At 46.7% G+C, this 19686-nt stretch overlaps 1 protein-coding gene across 1 annotated transcript in view; it reads right to left on the bottom strand.

Annotated features, from left to right (window-relative positions):
• NPC1 (NPC intracellular cholesterol transporter 1) overlaps positions 1-19686 on the bottom strand; it is a 52278-nt gene that overhangs the window by 17957 nt on the left and 14635 nt on the right. Inside the window, exons 2-6 of the mRNA XM_075270603.1 lie at positions 4248-4370; positions 3782-3888; positions 1762-1937; positions 1411-1578; positions 397-646 (exon numbers count right to left, since the gene is read on the bottom strand). Coding sequence (XP_075126704.1) covers positions 397-646; positions 1411-1578; positions 1762-1937; positions 3782-3888; positions 4248-4370 — 824 coding nt within the window. The remainder of the gene's footprint in view (positions 1-396; positions 647-1410; positions 1579-1761; positions 1938-3781; positions 3889-4247; positions 4371-19686) is intronic.

The following is a 19686-nucleotide window of genomic DNA, read 5'->3' as shown; positions in this document are numbered from 1 at the left end:
TTATTAGTGAGGGATCAAATCCCAGCAACCCCTTCACTGCTTACCAAAATACCAGAAAGCTTACAAGGGTTAGAAACAGCTTCTGAGGTCAATGGTCATACATTCAAGCAGACAAGAGTCTTACTCCACTATCTTAATGCAGGGATCAGCAACCTTCGCATCCCAGCTGTTGTGAAACTACAACTCTCAGCAGACTCCAGTCACTTCTATGGGAGTTATGACAACTGCTAAGGAAGAGAAGTGAAGATTCTGGAGCTGGAGTGCCCAAGGTTGTGGATTCTTGTCTTAGTGGTTACAGTATCTTTCAAAACATTGCATTTCACATAACATCTCATAAAAAGAGGGTCAAACCATTAACCCAAATACAGGTCCAACCTAAAAATCATATACACATACCTGTAACAATAAGCTATGAGGACAATTGCACAGAAAATCAACAAAAAGGCAACATAGAAAATCCACATGATGACAACCATTGCATCAAAATCCCAGATCATCCATGGCTCTGGAGTTGGAGGAGGTACAGGCCTATCCCCACACACCAGCGTGCAGTCTTGGCAGCTGCATGGGGCTCCGTCTTCATCCACTGACTCATTGCATCCTTTGGTTGCATTATTCATGGGAATCATTTGAAGGAAGGGTTCATCTGTAAATGTAGAATTCTACAGTCAGGATCTTATCAAGCTTCTGAAAATATGCTCCATCAATCCTGACCTATATTAGGTTGGAGAGGCTAAAACTCGTCACAGTGCAGTCAAACATTTTCAGATGCGAAAAGTTATGAACTTTGTATGTTATTCCTGTTTATAAGGGGGGATATTTCCATAATATATTGGAGAACTTTTACTTTAAAAGGAGTAGTTAATAGAGATAAGCGAGTACTATTCGAAACGGTAGTTTCGAATAGCACGCTCCCATAGGAATGAATGGACACAGCCGGCACACAGCCAGGGCCGGCGGCCTGCCGCTTAACCCCCTGCGCGCTGGCCGCTCCCATTCATTCCTATAGAAGCGTGCTATTCGAAACTGCCGTTTTAAATACTACTCGCTCATCTCTAGTAGTTAACAAATCCCAATTAGAGCATAGTGTTAAAGGAAGGCCCGTGTCATATCTGGTGCATTTCTATCTGCAAGAATGTCAGGTTTATATATTGCAAAGGACCTGGGGCAAACTTCAGTGGCTGAATAAAGTTCGTGCAATTGCTCGAGTGCATACCATTTCATTGATATTGACAGCCATCCATGTTCACATAACAGCAATGTACTACCAATATCAGATGACTCCATGTAAAAGACATGCTCAGCAAATGAACTAGTGATTGTTAACTTGTCTGCTGCTTGTGAGCATGGCTGCATACTAGATAGTTTAAAAAAAAAAAAAAAAAAAAAGTTGTATAAAAAATGCTTTACCTGAAAATATCGGAGTGATGGTAAAAGGAATCTGTCCATTGTCCTTATTAAACATGTATTCGATCCAGTTAGTGGCATTGCAATCTTTGGCTTCTCTACCACACATTAAACCCAGGGCTTTCACATTACTTGATGGGGCTTCCACATCTTTGCAAGCATTGTACATTGCTGAAGGACATCACAAAGGAAAGGGAAAGAACAAAAAAAAATTAAAAACTTGCATATAATTCACATAATCAACAGTACTTAGCTAGAAGATGGAATGCAAGTCTTAAAGAGCATAACCATTTCTTGCATAAAACATTAGATAAACCCCACTCAGACAGGGATTGTATTGTTTGTAGTCCTTACCATTAGCAAAACTCTGCCCAATGTAGTACTCCATTGCTGTAATACTTTTTTTCTCTTTGCGTGAAGCCACGCTGGTAGAGTTTATGGTTTCAGTAACGTTCAGAAAGTCAGACTGTCGAGGGCTACAGGTCAGCTCACAAAACAAAGTCATTAAATTGTAAAAACAAGAAGGACACCTGGGGGGGGGGGGGGGGAGAGGAAAAAAAAATGGAGAGTTTTAAATTTTTGCCATCTTACAAAAACTCACTTACATATAACTGATATGAATACACATCCCTAGTAAGGAAAGGGACTTCAACAATTAGGTTAAGTTCACACTAGCTTTCTGATTTCCATAGTTTGGGTCTGAAAGGGGACCTGAAAGATGGGAGACTATGTCCGATTAAAATGCTGTTACACACGGAGACCCATGGACCCCATAGAGTATAATGGGGAGTCCGCTGGGTTTCCGCTAGCTTTATACTGACACTTGCAGTGAGAAATGTCCTCCTCCGCCAATTAAAGCAGATTCTGTGGATCCTATGGAGTCACCAACACAGCTGTGAACCTACCCTTATAGGGGTCTTCTGGGCTTGTTTTAAGTAAAGAATGTGTGGTCTGAGCAATGATGCAAGGTTTACAAACTGTTATTGAGTTTGAGTGAAATGGAGAGCATACTCCTATTACATTGGCTTATTTTTACTACCCTCTTATGTTCAGGATCCTATGATCCTTATGTTCCTATGCTGCAGCTCAGCCAGACACAAGAGCACAGCCTTTAGGGAAGCTGCATGACAGTTTCACCAAATGTACCCCTCAGGCCCTGCACTAGGCAAAATAAATGCTTTAATAAATGTTACCCAGTAGTAATATGATTTGGAACGACACTAACATCGAATACAGCAGACTGCACAACATGCACGTGAAAGTGAAAGCTGAGAGAAACAGGGGCAGATTTAGTAATAATCTCAACTAATACTAATGTTTAGGCAATGTAAACTGTGCCAAATGTATCACAGTGACTGATGCCGAATGATAAATCTGGCACATTGTTACTTTCCAGTGCAACCTTGCACCATATATTTGTTGGCAAGGCTTTTCTGCACAATGCCACTTCTTTGCAACCTTCAATAGATTACGATGCAATTAAAATTCTTGCGCAGCAACAGTGGGGACTAGAGAAATTGGTGCTGTTTTAGCAGCCAATATGCTAATTAGGCTCTCTACTGTCAGATGACAGTCCTGGGCTGGAGCAGGGATCCAGGGACCACCCACCTGACAATAAAAACCCTAATTAGCATATTAGGCGCTGAAACTGAAATGATTGTTCAGGAAAGGTTTGTTGATAATAAAGATTCTAAGCTGGAAATAGTGGAGGGGAGCTTATTAAAAGGAGCACATCCTTGCATAGCCTTTAGAAAGGCTGTTCCACACCTACCTTTTGTATGTAAATCGCCTCAGTGGTTTTTGAATGAGCCCGCTTTTATTCATATGCTAATTAGCCTCTCGGTGCACCCCGGAAGTCTCATCGTGCACCCTCTGCCTATTCTTTCCTATGTATACAGCACAAGCTGCTGCTGCTTACTTCCTGCTTCCTGTTTGCACACACAGATAGGAGAGAATAGTAGAGAGGAGGCTGCTGGGAACTTCCTGTGCTGGCTGGAAGCTAATTAGCATATAAATAAAATCGGGCTCATTCAAAAACCACTGAGGCAATTTACATACTAAAGGTAGGTGTGGAATAGCCTTTCTAAAGGCTATGCAAGGATGTGCATATCTAAAAATGACTTTTCCCAATGATAGAGCCGCTTTAACAAGAAAAAAACAAAGTTAGTGGAGGGGATAATAGCCTTTAAGTCATGCCACCTCCTCAAAAATCTATGGAGTAAAAGGTGTTCAAAACGATAAAGCTTTCATGCAAGGTGCAACAGTGTTTTTGTGCATTTTCATTAGATTTTTTTTTTCTTTTTTTTACTCTTATGCAATTTGTTTGGAAATATTTACAGGGTTCATTCAGCTCTAGAAAACCATCAGCACTTACCTGGACAAGAACTGTAAAGGCAGCTGCAGGTTGTTGTTCAGAGTGTGGAGCTGCTGCACATCACAGCACAGGCTGTTATTCCCATAGTATAAGGACGGGCACAGTTGCTGTAAAACATGGGTCAAAATTAATCTGCTGCCAGTTATCTGTCAATGCCAAGAAATGACTTTACATTTACCCTATGTGCACTATAGATTAGGAGTAAAGTGTAGACCATAAATTACACAATCAAATGCACCTTTATCCTTAAAATGTCTTTATATCCTCCTCTTACCAGCTGCCATTTATGATCATTTATTTCTGGAAAAAATCACCTGTATCCAGAAATAAGTCGGGGACATAATGGCAGGAAAATATTCCTATAGTGAATTGTGTGAATTGAACTTTTTCTGTCTCAATGCAATCGTGTGCTGCCCAGTAAGCAGATACAGACCAAAGTCATGAAGTTAAGGATTTGATAGCATACCTGAAGAAGTTCATGCCCCTCTTCGGGTAGGGGTATTGGAGGGCCAAGGTATTCACAGTTGTACCTCTTGCCCTCTGATGCTTGTCCACACTCTCCATACCAGACACAATGCTGGGAAGATACCTACAATACAGAAAAAAAAAATTTATTGGTCTGGATTTCTCTATATACATATCATCCACATTATCATCTATTACATATCATTCACATTAAAAGGTTAGTTACACAAAATAGTTATTCTAGTATCATTCTAGTATTGGATCTCCACCATTCGGGTTCACATGGGGACCCAAAGAGAGGAGAGCTTGTCCACTTAAAAAGCAGTTACTAGCAGATCCCACAGACTATATTGGGGTCTGCTGGGATTATACCGAAATAGGCAGCAAGAAAAGTACTCCTTGCAGGACTTTTCTCTCCACTGATTTTTGGCCCCAACGTGGATGTGAACCTAGACTTCTACAACCCACATCACACCCACAGAAACTTATAAACACTGGTACATTTTAGGATTTCCATATACAAGATAAAAGTTGACCATTCCCAGCTGATTCAGCAAGTGCAGCAAACTGTCTACTGTGTATGAGGACACCCCATAACAGCAGACGTCAGGAGAAAAAGCCTGGGTATAGATCCATGCCCAAATCTGTACCCATGTAATATATACAAAGGAGCACAACAAGTCTCTCCCCAGACATACACTTTTATCTAGTCAGGTCTGATAACACAAGTGTACTTCTGACCCATACCATCCACAACTATCAGTCCTCACAAGGTCTAACAAACAGACATGTAAACACTCAGTTATTCCCTTTTGTCTAAAGATAAGAATAATCATCAATATCAGCCCAGGGAACTAAGGACAAGTTACATGGTGAAAGGATTATGTACATTGCACAAATAACAGATCCATTACAGATCATTGCTCCTCTGATAAAGTTATTACTGCAAGTGTCCCAGAAAACAGTACATAAGCACTTACATTACATAGACACACGGATATAACAGTGTATGGATAGAGTGTAAGAGAAATGACAAGTATCACTTAACATGACAAACAGATGATAATTTTTAACTTGAGTGACCTTTACTTTTGTAGAACAATCCTAGTGCCACATCCATAACAACCTACAAGACAAAGGCTGAGAGTGTGTATATATTTAGCTGATTTTTTTTTCCATCCTTCTGTCCCTAAAATGAAATATTAATGACACTGCCCATGCCAATAGGCTGCACTACAGGACACTGGCATCCATTCGCCAACACACTTTCTATTGAAGCAAGTACTCCAGTTTAAAGTAAAAATGGATATAAACCTAAACTATGGCTCTATTTCCCTATGGAAACCAAAAATAGTAAAAGGGTCATTGGCTTATAGGCACATTATATAAAAACACTAGTAACAGAAGTAAACTCAGAGCAGCCAACACTGTACATGTGACTATCAGGAGGTCACACAAGTACTGATTCTTATTATTGCTTAGCACAACAAAATCCTCCCCTGGTCATCACAGCCTGAAATCCTGCAGAGGAGAGCAATACACTAAGGATAAGCAAAGACACTCGTCTGCAGTGCTAATAGTTTCTTCTTGTAATGGCGATTTCTAAAAAGGGGATACGTGCCGTGGTCATAGAAAGTCAGTAAACATTTGTGGAGTGTGAGGAAACTACACATAAAGAAGAAGCAAATACATGCCCCATACACTAGTCATAGAACAGGTAACATATGAGATCACATGACATCACCAGGACCCCCAGGTCCATCATCAGAGATCCTCAGGACCAGGTAGGTAAATTATTACTCCCAGACAATCCCTTTAAGTTTAGAAATTTAAGAAAGCCATAAACGTCACAGCAAAACTGGTCAATCAATTTAATATATATGAAATGCCGGCCAATACTCATACAGCTTATACATGTGAGGAATTTAACAGGAGGAAGATGGGTGGATGCTGAAATAATAACAGTCCTTCTCAAGCTTGCCGTGGGCCCCGTGACAAGAGTCAAGATGATCTGCCCTATCAGTGACTGAAAGGAGAAACTCTGCTACGTTATTCTACCACAGGTAGCCTGAAGGAAATAAAGAGGAAATTGAGTCGGGACCCATTAATGAGAAAGGGGAATAGTGGGTGGTCCGGTGCTGAAGGGGTAAAAAAGTGGCCGGAGAGAACATGAAGGCAGCACGAACCCCAAGTCATTTACTATTTATGGCCAGCACCAGTATCTAGCCGTCATAAATTTCAGTTTCTGGCACACAGACGTCTCCCAGAAATGGCACACTACAAGCTGCCCCAATATTTAGGGTACATATATCGCAGGTGGTAATAGTGCGCGTAGGAGCTGCTCACAGGAGAAATCACACGTATTTACAGCAGTATATAGCCAGGCTTACATGTAACAGGGTGGAGCTGGCACTACAGGCTACTGTGGCTGGTCCGTAACTTTTGGAGCGACCTACTTGACCTGTGTAAATATTTTCTAGCAGGTAAACCATGAGTCAGAAAGGGAACCTAATCTATATGTATAGTCCTGACACAGGCCGGCACGGTGTAAGATATATAGGCTGACAGGCTTGTAAGCTATTGTATACCTTATTGCTTTACTAGTGCCAGAGTGTACCAGTTTCCTGAGAATAGTTAAAGCTTTTCCTCATATATTCCTTATATTTTACCTCACATACTGTAACTACTTTGTATAGAAACAAGAAGAGACTCCTGATAAAGGCAGTAAATCCCTTCATAATGCACAATGGGGCAGATTTATGAAAATACATATAATATATATACATACATAAAAATATCGTACATGCAGAGTTCAGGTCATATTTCTTCTGGGAAAAAATTTTCAAAGTTCGTAATAAGGCTTGAGCCTCACATTGTGAAAATGCAGCGTTATGGCCACGATGGAAATACCACAGCAAAACGCAGCATGTTACAGTATCTACTGCGAAAAGCTGTGTTTTTGAAAATCACAGCATGTCACTAGTACCTGCAGAAACGCTGGCACTTCCTCTAATATATATATATATATATATATATATATATATATATATATATATATATATATATATATATATGTGCGTGCGATTAAAAAAGGCTTGAAGCTGTATTGTAGTCTATGGGAGAATCACTGAAGCTATCGTCAACCCCTGAAGGGAGGGGGGGCACAACACTTGTCTGTTCAGGAGAGGAGATGGCTTCACACAATACAAGTACTGTGTACAGCCATTGTCCTGCCATAAAATTAGAAGCCAGCGTGAAGCCAGAATGTGTGTCACTGCAGAGCCACAATGGAGTATGCTGTGCGACAAAGCACGTCGCCTTCACACAAACTACATACTAGTTAACCAAATCATATACCAACTAATTGGTTACAATTCGGTCCCTGATTCTCAGGATGCACAGTAGCAGGGATAGGAGGGTATACAGTGTAAGCATATAACACAGTCACTGGCGTCCTACCTCCATAGAAAGGCTGAACCCATAATCACAAATTACCCGTCATCAGATTATTAAAACTACTCGGGCTCAGAAAAATCGTACTGATGGTAATTTTTATGGCAGAATACTGGGAAAGGAACATTTTTCAGAGGGTTTTATGTAAGTAACACTAAGAAGCAGTGTACTAAGCAGACACATGCTATATAAAATAAATGCTGCCTTGCACTGTATTATATCCCCAACTGTGGCAATATGTGCAACCATAAGGGCTATAACCTCTCTGAGGCACAGAATAAGGTGAAAAGTCAGTGATCTCTATGGGGAAGGCTCTATTGGCAATGCATTCCTTACACATCCGTATATGAGTATGTAATAAGAACATATGAGAAGTGACTCACGGCTTATGCACATGACTGTATGAATGAGTGCATGCTCAACCCTGTGTGGGTGTGCAAACTGCACCAAACTACGGTATATCTGCTCAGTATGGGTATCAAATGTAAAACAGAAAATATATTTTCAATATAAATAGGTACATGTGTAGAGTTCTCTCATGGACCTGCAAACAGATAACATTTCTTAAATTCCATTTACATTGAGGGTAGTTTTTAAAAAAAAAAAAAAAAAAAAAAAATGATATGACTGCAGAAAGATTCAGCAGCATATAGAAATACATAAACCTCCATATCCACCACAGATTCCTCTTACCCATTCCCCCTTGGAAGGATTGAGTAGGAATGGCAGAGTCAGGGCGGATTTTGACGCAGACTTTGGGACAAATTTCCCCACAAAAAATAGAAATTGGTGGAAGCTTCTGTTGTGGGAACAGGGCCTTAGACCATATCCTTGATGCACAGAACTGATAGAGATCTGTAATAAAGTCAAGTATAAGGTCCCTGTGAGAAGGTTAAAAAAAATTTGATTTGGATTTACACCAGCTTTCCGCTTTGTAAAACTAGGTTCACCTCTGCTCTACGTTTGGGGTTTCTATCCCAGAATCAGCTTTAAAAAACAGTTTTCAGGCAAAAACTCGACAGACCCCATTATAGTCTAAAAGGTCCGCAGGTTTCTGTAGGTAAGCACTTTTTAAGCAGGTTAGGTTTCCGTTTTTTTGGGTTCCCAAATGGTCCCCAAACACTAGTGTGAACCTAGTGGCTGTGGTACAAGAGTTCCCCAGGTCTAGAAAAATCTGTGTGGATGTTCCATTACCATTTCTTTCTTTCTTTCCTTATTGGTCTTGTCATCTGGGAACGAAGTATCAAAACTAAGGAAATGTTCATAACAATATGGATTAATAAAGAGGTGTTTTGATTTAGTTACCTGCAATAGTGGAGCAGGGTGTGTCTGCCGTGACCTTATAAGAGGCAAGTCTGGAGCAGTGTTTTAGGCTAACACCACAAGGGACATCCCACAGCAAAAAAAAAAAAAAAAAAAAAGGCGCAGCAACGCTTCGCAGCTCTTCCCACAGTGCTTTAGGCAGAAAGTTTGCTGAGTTTTCCTCTGTGGACTTTCTGTTACAATTATACCAATGGGGAAACAGCCGGCATTTCTGTAGGTATAAATGACATGCTGTGATTTCCAAAACCACGCCATTTTGGAAATTGAGGTTCACCACGGTTTTTATCCGCAAAGTATGCGTGATATTCTCTAGAACCCCATCCACTTTGCCCTGTGTATAGACATGATTTTTCCCGAAGCATTTCCGCCATGGGCAAATCGTGGCGTTTATGTGTTGTGGGGCCCCAGCCTTATAGAGAAAACTGCATAGCATTATGGAAAATGTCTCAGACAGCAATCTGGGTTGGTGCTGGGGGGTTTTTCCCCTTGTTGGTGGATTTAACATAGTGAATATCTGTGGGACTGCAATAGCCTGAGGATTTGGTTGTACACAATATGGATATTTTCTGATTTTATTTTATTTTTTTGATATTTTTATATTGGGTTTCCTAAAATAAACTACTTTGGATTTCTTTTCACCAAGTCTGATTGTTTTTAGAGATGAGCGAACACTAAAATGTTCGAGGTTCGAAATTCGATTCGAACAGCCGCTCAATGTTCGTGTGTTCGAACGGGTTTCGAACCCCATTATAGTCTATGGGGAACAGATACTCGTTAAGGGGGAAACCCAAATCCGTGTCTGGAGGGTCACCAAGTCCACTATGACACCCCAGGAAATGATGCCAACACCTCTGGAATGACACTGGGACAGCAGGGGAAGCATGTCTGGGGGCATCTAACACACCAAAGACCCTCTATTACCCCAACATCACAGCCTAACAACTACACACTTTACACACTCAATACCACCTCTCTGACAGTAGGAAAACACCTTGAAACATGTGTATTTGGCACTTGCAGTGAGGAGAGCTTGTCACCAGCAGTGAATTTGGCCCATGTAGTAAGTTGAGGTTGGCACCAACATTTGTTTTGAAAATCAGGGTGGATTGAGCCTCTAACCAGCAGAGTTTGGGCAAATTCATGGTGGAGGGAGCCTCTAAAAACCCCAGTTTGGACCAATTCATGGTGGAGGGAGCCTCTAACCAGCCCAGTTTGGGCAAATTCATGGTGGAGGGAGCCTCTAAAAAACCCAGTTTGGACCAATTCATGGTGGAGGGAGCCTCTAACCAGCCCAGTTTGGGCAAATTCATGGTGGAGGGAGCCTCTAACCAGCCCAGTTTGGACCAATTAATGGTGGAGGGAGCCTCTAACCAGCCCAGTTTGGACCAATTAATGGTGGAGGGAGCCTCTAACCACCCCAGTTTGGACCAATTCATGGTGGAGGGAGCCTCTAAACAGCCCAGTTTGGGCAAATTCATGGTGGAGGGAGCCTCTAAAAAACCCAGTTTGGACCAATTCATGGTGGAGGGAGCCTCTAACCAGCCCAGTTTGGACCAATTAATGGTGGAGGGAGCCTCTAAACAGCCAAGTTTGGACCAATTCATGGTGGAGGGAGCCTCTAAAAACCCCAGTTTGGACCAATTCATGGTGGAGGGAGCCTCTAACCAGCCCAGTTTGGGCAAATTCATGGTGGAGGGAGCCTCTAAACAGCCCAGTTTGGGCAAATTCATGGTGGAGGGAGCCTCTAACCAGCCCAGTTTGGACCAATTAATGGTGGAGGGAGCCTCTAACCAGCCCAGTTTGGACCAATTAATGGTGGAGGGAGCCTCTAACCACCCCAGTTTGGACCAATTAATGGTGGAGGGAGCCTCTAACCAGCCCAGTTTGGACCAATTCATGGTGGAGGGAGCCTCTAAAAAACCCAGTTTGGACCAATTCATGGTGGAGGGAGCCTCTAAACAGCCCAGTTTGGGCAAATTCATGGTGGAGGGAGCCTCTAAACAGCCCAGTTTGGGCAAATTCATGGTGGAGGGAGCCTCTAACCAGCCCAGTTTGGACCAATTAATGGTGGAGGGAGCCTCTAACCAGCCCAGTTTGGACCAATTAATGGTGGAGGGAGCCTCTAACCACCCCAGTTTGGACCAATTCATGGTGGAGGGAGCCTCTAAACAGCCCAGTTTGGGCAAATTCATGGTGGAGGGAGCCTCTAAACAGCCCAGTTTGGGCAACTTCATGGTGGAGGGAGCCTCTAAAAAACCCAGTTTGGACCAATTCATGGTGGAGGGAGCCTCTAAACAGCCAAGTTTGGACCAATTCATGGTGGAGGGAGCCTCTAAACAGCCAAGTTTGGACCAATTCATGGTGAAGGGAGCCTCTAAAAACCCGTTTGGACCAATTCATGGTGGAGGGAGCCTCTAACCAGCCCAGTTTGGGCAAATTCATGGTGGAGGGAGCCTCTAAACAGCCCAGTTTGGGCAAATTCATGGTGGAGGGAGCCTCTAACCAGCCCAGTTTGGACCAATTAATGGTGGAGGGAGCCTCTAACCAGCCCAGTTTGGACCAATTAATGGTGGAGGGAGCCTCTAACCAGCCCAGTTTGGACCAATTAATGGTGGAGGGAGCCTCTAACCACCCCAGTTTGGACCAATTCATGGTGGAGGGAGCCTCTAACCAGCCCAGTTTGGGCAAATTCATGGTGGAGGGAGCCTCTAACCAGCCCAGTTTGGACCAATTAATGGTGGAGGGAGCCTCTAACCACCCCAGTTTGGACCAATTCATGGTGGAGGGAGCCTCTAAACAGCCAAGTTTGGACGAATTCATGGTGGAGGGAGCCTCTAAAAACCCCAGTTTGGACCAATTCATGGTGGAGGGAGCCTCTAACCAGCCCAGTTTGGGCAAATTCATGGTGGAGGGAGCCTCTAAACAGCCCAGTTTGGGCAAATTCATGGTGGAGGGAGCCTCTAACCAGCCCAGTTTGGACCAATTAATGGTGGAGGGAGCCTCTAACCAGCCCAGTTTGGACCAATTAATGGTGGAGGGAGCCTCTAACCACCCCAGTTTGGACCAATTCATGGTGGAGGGAGCCTCTAAACAGCCCAGTTTGGGCAAATTCATGGTGGAGGGAGCCTCTAAAAAACCCAGTTTGGACCAATTCATGGTGGAGGGAGCCTCTAAACAGCCAAGTTTGGACCAATTCATGGTGGAGGGAGCCTCTAAACAGCCAAGTTTGGACCAATTCATGGTGAAGGGAGCCTCTAAAAACCCGTTTGGACCAATTCATGGTGGAGGGAGCCTCTAACCAGCCCAGTTTGGACCAATTCATGGTGGAGGGAGCCTCTAACCACCCCAGTTTGGACCAATTCATGGTGGAGGGAGCCTCTAACCAGCCCAGTTTGGACCAATTCATGGTGGAGGGAGCCTCTAAAAAACCCAGTTTGGACCAATTCATGGTGGAGGGAGCCTCTAAACAGCCCAGTTTGGGCAAATTCATGGTGGAGGGAGCCTCTAAACAGCCCAGTTTGGGCAAATTCATGGTGGAGGGAGCCTCTAACCAGCCCAGTTTGGACCAATTAATGGTGGAGGGAGCCTCTAACCACCCCAGTTTGGACCAATTCATGGTGGAGGGAGCCTCTAAACAGCCAAGTTTGGACCAATTCATGGTGGAGGGAGCCTCTAAAAACCCCAGTTTGGACCAATTCATGGTGGAGGGAGCCTCTAACCAGCCCAGTTTGGGCAAATTCATGGTGGAGGGAGCCTCTAAACAGCCCAGTTTGGGCAAATTCATGGTGGAGGGAGCCTCTAAAAAACCCAGTTTGGACCAATTCATGGTGGAGGGAGCCTCTAAACAGCCAAGTTTGGACCAATTCATGGTGGAGGGAGCCTCTAAACAGCCAAGTTTGGACCAATTCATGGTGAAGGGAGCCTCTAACCAGCCCAGTTTGGACCAATTAATGGTGGAGGGAGCCTCTAACCAGCCCAGTTTGGACCAATTAATGGTGGAGGGAGCCTCTAACCAGCCCAGTTTGGACCAATTAATGGTGGAGGGAGCCTCTAACCACCCCAGTTTGGACCAATTCATGGTGGAGGGAGCCTCTAACCAGCCCAGTTTGGGCAAATTCATGGTGGAGGGAGCCTCTAACCAGCCCAGTTTGGACCAATTAATGGTGGAGGGAGCCTCTAACCAGCCCAGTTTGGACCAATTAATGGTGGAGGGAGCCTCTAACCACCCCAGTTTGGACCAATTCATGGTGGAGGGAGCCTCTAAACAGCCAAGTTTGGACCAATTCATGGTGGAGGGAGCCTCTAAAAACCCCAGTTTGGACCAATTCATGGTGGAGGGAGCCTCTAACCAGCCCAGTTTGGGCAAATTCATGGTGGAGGGAGCCTCTAAACAGCCCAGTTTGGGCAAATTCATGGTGGAGGGAGCCTCTAAAAAACCCAGTTTGGACCAATTCATGGTGGAGGGAGCCTCTAAACAGCCAAGTTTGGACCAATTCATGGTGGAGGGAGCCTCTAAACAGCCAAGTTTGGACCAATTCATGGTGAAGGGAGCCTCTAAAAACCCGTTTGGACCAATTCATGGTGGAGGGAGCCTCTAACCAGCCCAGTTTGGACCAATTAATGGTGGAGGGAGCCTCTAACCAGCCCAGTTTGGACCAATTCATGGTGGAGGGAGCCTCTAAAAAACCCAGTTTGGACCAATTCATGGTGGAGGGAGCCTCTAAAAAACCCAGTTTGGACCAATTCATGGTGGAGGGAGCCTCTAAACAGCCCAGTTTGGGCAAATTCATGGTGGAGGGAGCCTCTAAACAGCCCAGTTTGGGCAAATTCATGGTGGAGGGAGCCTCTAACCAGCCCAGTTTGGACCAATTAATGGTGGAGGGAGCCTCTAACCAGCCCAGTTTGGACCAATTAATGGTGGAGGGAGCCTCTAACCAGCCCAGTTTGGACCAATTAATGGTGGAGGGAGCCTCTAAACAGCCAAGTTTGGACCAATTCATGGTGGAGGGAGCCTCTAAAAACCCCAGTTTGGACCAATTCATGGTGGAGGGAGCCTCTAACCAGCCCAGTTTGGACCAATTAATGGTGGAGGGAGCCTCTAACCAGCCCAGTTTGGACCAATTAATGGTGGAGGGAGCCTCTAACCACCCCAGTTTGGACCAATTCATGGTGGAGGGAGCCTCAAAACAGCCAAGTTTGGACCAATTCATGGTGAAGGGAGCCTCTAAAAACCCGTTTGGACCAATTCATGGTGGAGGGAGCCTCTAAAAACCCCAGTTTGGACCAATTCATGGTGGAGGGAGCCTCTAACCAGCCCAGTTTGGACCAATTAATGGTGGAGGGAGCCTCTAACCACCCCAGTTTGGACCAATTCATGGTGGAGGGAGCCTCTAACCACCCCAGTTTGGACCAATTCATGGTGGAGGGAGCCTCTAAAAACCCCAGTTTGGACCAATTCATGGTGGAGGGAGCCTCTAAACAGCCCAGTTTGGGCAAATTCATGGTGGAGGGAGCCTCTAAAAAACCCAGTTTGGACCAATTCATGGTGGAGGGAGCCTCTAAACAGCCAAGTTTGGACCAATTCATGGTGGAGGGAGCCTCTAAACAGCCAAGTTTGGACCAATTCATGGTGAAGGGAGCCTCTAAAAACCCGTTTGGACCAATTCATGGTGGAGGGAGCCTCTAACCAGCCCAGTTTGGGCAAATTCATGGTGGAGGGAGCCTCTAAACAGCCCAGTTTGGGCAAATTCATGGTGGAGGGAGCCTCTAACCAGCCCAGTTTGGACCAATTAATGGTGGAGGGAGCCTCTAACCAGCCCAGTTTGGACCAATTAATGGTGGAGGGAGCCTCTAACCAGCCCAGTTTGGACCAATTAATGGTGGAGGGAGCCTCTAACCACCCCAGTTTGGACCAATTCATGGTGGAGGGAGCCTCTAACCAGCCCAGTTTGGGCAAATTCATGGTGGAGGGAGCCTCTAACCAGCCCAGTTTGGACCAATTAATGGTGGAGGGAGCCTCTAACCAGCCCAGTTTGGACCAATTAATGGTGGAGGGAGCCTCTAACCACCCCAGTTTGGACCAATTCATGGTGGAGGAAGCCTCTAAACAGCCAAGTTTGGACCAATTCATGGTGGAGGGAGCCTCTAACCACCCCAGTTTGGACCAATTCATGGTGGAGGGAGCCTCTAACCACCCCAGTTTGGACCAATTCATGGTGGAGGGAGCCTCTAACCAGCCCAGTTTGGACCAATTCATGGTGGAGGGAGCCTCTAAAAAACCCAGTTTGGACCAATTCATGGTGGAGGGAGCCTCTAAACAGCCCAGTTTGGGCAAATTCATGGTGGAGGGAGCCTCTAAACAGCCCAGTTTGGGCAAATTCATGGTGGAGGGAGCCTCTAACCAGCCCAGTTTGGACCAATTAATGGTGGAGGGAGCCTCTAACCAGCCCAGTTTGGACCAATTAATGGTGGAGGGAGCCTCTAACCACCCCAGTTTGGACCAATTCATGGTGGAGGGAGCCTCTAAACAGCCAAGTTTGGACCAATTCATGGTGGAGGGAGCCTCTAAAAACCCCAGTTTGGACCAATTCATGGTGGAGGGAGCCTCTAACCAGCCCAGTTTGGGCAAATTCATGGTGGAGGGAGCCTCTAAACAGCCCAGTTTGGGCAAATTCATGGTGGAGGGAGCCTCTAAAAAACCCAGTTTGGACCAATTCATGGTGGAGGGAGCCTCTAAACAGCCAAGTTTGGACCAATTCATGGTGGAGGGAGCCTCTAAACAGCCAAGTTTGGACCAATTCATGGTGAAGGGAGCCTCTAAAAACCCGTTTGGACCAATTCATGGTGGAGGGAGCCTCTAACCAGCCCAGTTTGGGCAAATTCATGGTGGAGGGAGCCTCTAACCAGCCCAGTTTGGGCAAATTCATGGTGGAGGGAGCCTCTAAACAGCCCAGTTTGGGCAAATTCATGGTGGAGGGAGCCTCTAACCAGCCCAGTTTGGACCAATTAATGGTGGAGGGAGCCTCTAACCAGCCCAGTTTGGACCAATTAATGGTGGAGGGAGCCTCTAACCACCCCAGTTTGGACCACTTCATGGTGGAGGGAGCCTCTAACCAGCCCAGTTTGGGCAAATTCATGGTGGAGGGAGCCTCTAACCAGCCCAGTTTGGACCAATTAATGGTGGAGGGAGCCTCTAACCAGCCCAGTTTGGACCAATTAATGGTGGAGGGAGCCTCTAACCACCCCAGTTTGGACCAATTCATGGTGGAGGGAGCCTCTAAACAGCCAAGTTTGGACCAATTCATGGTGGAGGGAGCCTCTAAAAACCCCAGTTTGGACCAATTCATGGTGGAGGGAGCCTCTAAAAACCCGTTTGGACCAATTCATGGTGGAGGGAGCCTCTAACCAGCCCAGTTTGGGCAAATTCATGGTGGAGGGAGCCTCTAAACAGCCCAGTTTGGGCAAATTCATGGTGGAGGGAGCCTCTAACCAGCCCAGTTTGGACCAATTAATGGTGGAGGGAGCCTCTAAAAAACCCAGTTTGGACCAATTCATGGTGGAGGGAGCCTCTAACCAGCCCAGTTTGGGCAAATTCATGGTGGAGGGAGCCTCTAAACAGCCCAGTTTGGGCAAATTCATGGTGGAGGGAGCCTCTAACCAGCCCAGTTTGGACCAATTAATGGTGGAGGGAGCCTCTAAAAAACCCAGTTTGGACCAATTCATGGTGGAGGGAGCCTCTAAACAGCCCAGTTTGGGCAAATTCATGGTGGAGGGAGCCTCTAAACAGCCCAGTTTGGACCAATTCATGGTGGAGGGAGCCTCTAAACAGCCCAGTTTGGGCAAATTCATGGTGGAAGGAGCCTCTAACCAGCAGAGTTGTGGGAAAGCAGGGTGGAGGGAGCCTCTAACCAGCAGAGTTGGTGGAAATCAGGGTGGAGGGAGCCTCTAACCAGCAGAGTTGGGGGAAATCATGTTGGAGGGAGCCTAGTATTAGCAGAATTGTGCAACGCTTATGGTGGATGAGTATGAGGATGCGGAGGAATTGGAGAGGTTGAGTACAGACATGGAGTTTCATGTTGGGGTGCTTTACACAGGTGGGCACAAAAATGACGGCTCTACCCAGTGGTGGTTCATTTTTATCAAAGTGAGCCGGTCGGCACTCTCAGCTGACAGACGGGTGCGCTTGTCAGTGATGATGCCACCGGCTGCACTGAACACCCTCTCAGATAGGACGCTGGCGGCAGGACAGGACAGCACCTCCAAGGCATATAGGGCAAGTTCAAGCCACAGGTCCAACTTCGACACCCAATACGTGTAGGGCGCAGAGGGGTCGGAGAGGACAGGGCTGTGGTCGGAAAGGTATTCCCGCAACATGCGCCTATACTTCTCACGCCTGGTGACACTAGGACCCTCCGTGGCGGCACTTTGGCGAGGGGGTGCCATCAAGGTGTCCCAGACCTTAGACAGTGTGCCCCTCGTTTGTGTGGACCGGTGAGAACTTGGTTGCCTACTGGAGGAACTGCCCTCCCTGCCGCCAACGTCACATGCTGGAAACATCTCCATCATATTCTGCACCAATTGCCTGTGGCAAGCATTGATGCGATTGGCCCTCCCCTCTACCGGAATAAAAGACGAGATGTTGTTTTTATACCGGGGGTCAAGGATAGCAAAGATCCAGTACTGGTTGTCCTCCATGATTTTGACAATACGCTTGTCGGTTGTAAAGCACCCCAACATGAACTCAGCCATGTCTGCCACAGTGTTAGTTGGCATGACTCCTCTGGCCCCACCGGAAAGTTCAATCTCCATTTCCTCCTCATCCTCCATGTCTACCCATCCGCGCTGCAACAATGGGACGATTCGAAGTTGCCCGGAAGCCTCCTGTATCACCATCACATCATCGGACAACTCTTCTTCCTCCTCCTCCTCCTCCTCCTCCTCCATTAAACGCAGTGAAGCGGACAGATGTGTGGACCTACTCTCCAGCTGTGACGGATCGGATGCTATCCCTAACTCCTCTGTGTGATCTGAGTTATCCCTGATGTCAATCAGGGATTCTCTCAGAACACACAAGAGCGGGATTGTAAGGCTCACCATCGCATCCTCAGAGCTCACCCTCCTTGTGGACTCCTCAAAGACCCGTAGGATGTCACAAAGGTCTCTCATCCATGGCCACTCATGGATGTGAAACTGAGGCAGCTGACTTTGTGGCACCCTAGGGTTTTGTAGCTGGTATTCCATCAAAGGTCTCTGCTGCTCAACCACTCTATTCAACATCTGAAACGTTGAGTTCCAGCGTGTGGGGACGTCGCACAAAAGCCGGTGTTGTGGCACATGCAGGCGTTGCTGGAGAGATTTTAAGCTAGCAGCGGCTACTGTCGACTTGCGAAAGTGGGCGCACATGCGCCGCACTTTCACCAGTAGCTCTGGAACATTGGGGTAGCTCTTTAGGAAACGTTGCACCACTAGGTTGAAGACGTGGGCCAGGCATGGAACATGTTGGAGTCCGGCAAGCTCCAGAGCTGCTACCAGGTTCCGGCCGTTATCACAAACGACCATGCCTGGGCCCAGGTGCAGCGGCTCAAACCATATTGCCGTCTCATCGAGGAGGGCATCCCTCACCTCGGAGGCAGTGTGCTGTCTGTCCCCCAAGCTGATCAGCTTCAGCACAGCCTGCTGACGTCTACCAACGCCAGTGCTGCAACGTTTCCAACTCGTAGCTGGGGTCAATCTAACAGCGGAGGAGGAGGCGGTGGCGGAGGAGGAGGCGGTGGCGGAGGAGGAGGCGGTGGCGGAGGAGGAGGAGGGGGGTGTTCTTCTCGTGTCCCTGCCAGGAATGTTAGGCGGGGAGACGAGGTACACCGGGCCAGTTTGGGAAGCAGTCCCAGCCTCAACTACATTCACCCAGTGTGCCGTCAGTGAAATGTAGCGTCCCTGTCCGCATGCACTTGTCCACGCGTCGGTGGTCAAGTGGACCTTTGTGCAAAGCGCGGAACTAAGGGCCCGCCTGATGTTGAGTGACACGTGCTGGTGCAAGGCGGGGACGGCACACCGGGAGAAGTAGTGACGGCTAGGGACGGCATAGCGAGGTGCCGCAGTTGCCATCAGGTCCAGGAAGGCGGGAGTTTCAACAAGCCGGAACGCCAACATCTCCTGGGCCAGCAGTTTAGCGATGTTGGCGTTCAAGGCTTGCGCGTGTGGGTGGTTAGCAGTGTATTTCTGCCGCCGCGCCAATGTCTGAGAGATGGTGGGTTGTTGTAAAGAAACGCCTGATGGTGCCTTTGATGGTGCAGGAGAAGGAGATAAGACAGGACCAGGGGAGGATGAGGTAGAAGTCAACAAAGTGGCGGAGGCAGATGAAGTGGTGTCCTGGCTCGTCCTCTGGAGTGCATCGCCAGCACAGTCAGCAGTGGCAGTGGCAGAGGCAGAGGCAGTGGCAGAGGCAGTGGCAGTGGCGTGAACGGCAGGCGGCCTTTGTCCTGCCGTTGCTGCCTGCCACTGATTCCAGTGCTTGGATTCCAAATGACGGCGCATTGAAGTGGTGGACAGGTTGCTCTTCTCAGAGCCCCTAATCAATTTCGAGAGGCAAATTGTGCAGACAACACTATATCTGTCCTCGGCGCATTCCTTGAAAAAACTCCACACCTTCGAGAAACGTGCACTCG

The sequence above is a fragment of the Leptodactylus fuscus genome, chromosome 4 (genome assembly GCF_031893055.1).
Source record: "Leptodactylus fuscus isolate aLepFus1 chromosome 4, aLepFus1.hap2, whole genome shotgun sequence".
Classification (NCBI taxonomy): Eukaryota; Metazoa; Chordata; class Amphibia; order Anura; family Leptodactylidae; genus Leptodactylus; species Leptodactylus fuscus.
This window is presented reverse-complemented; position numbering and strand designations above follow the sequence as displayed.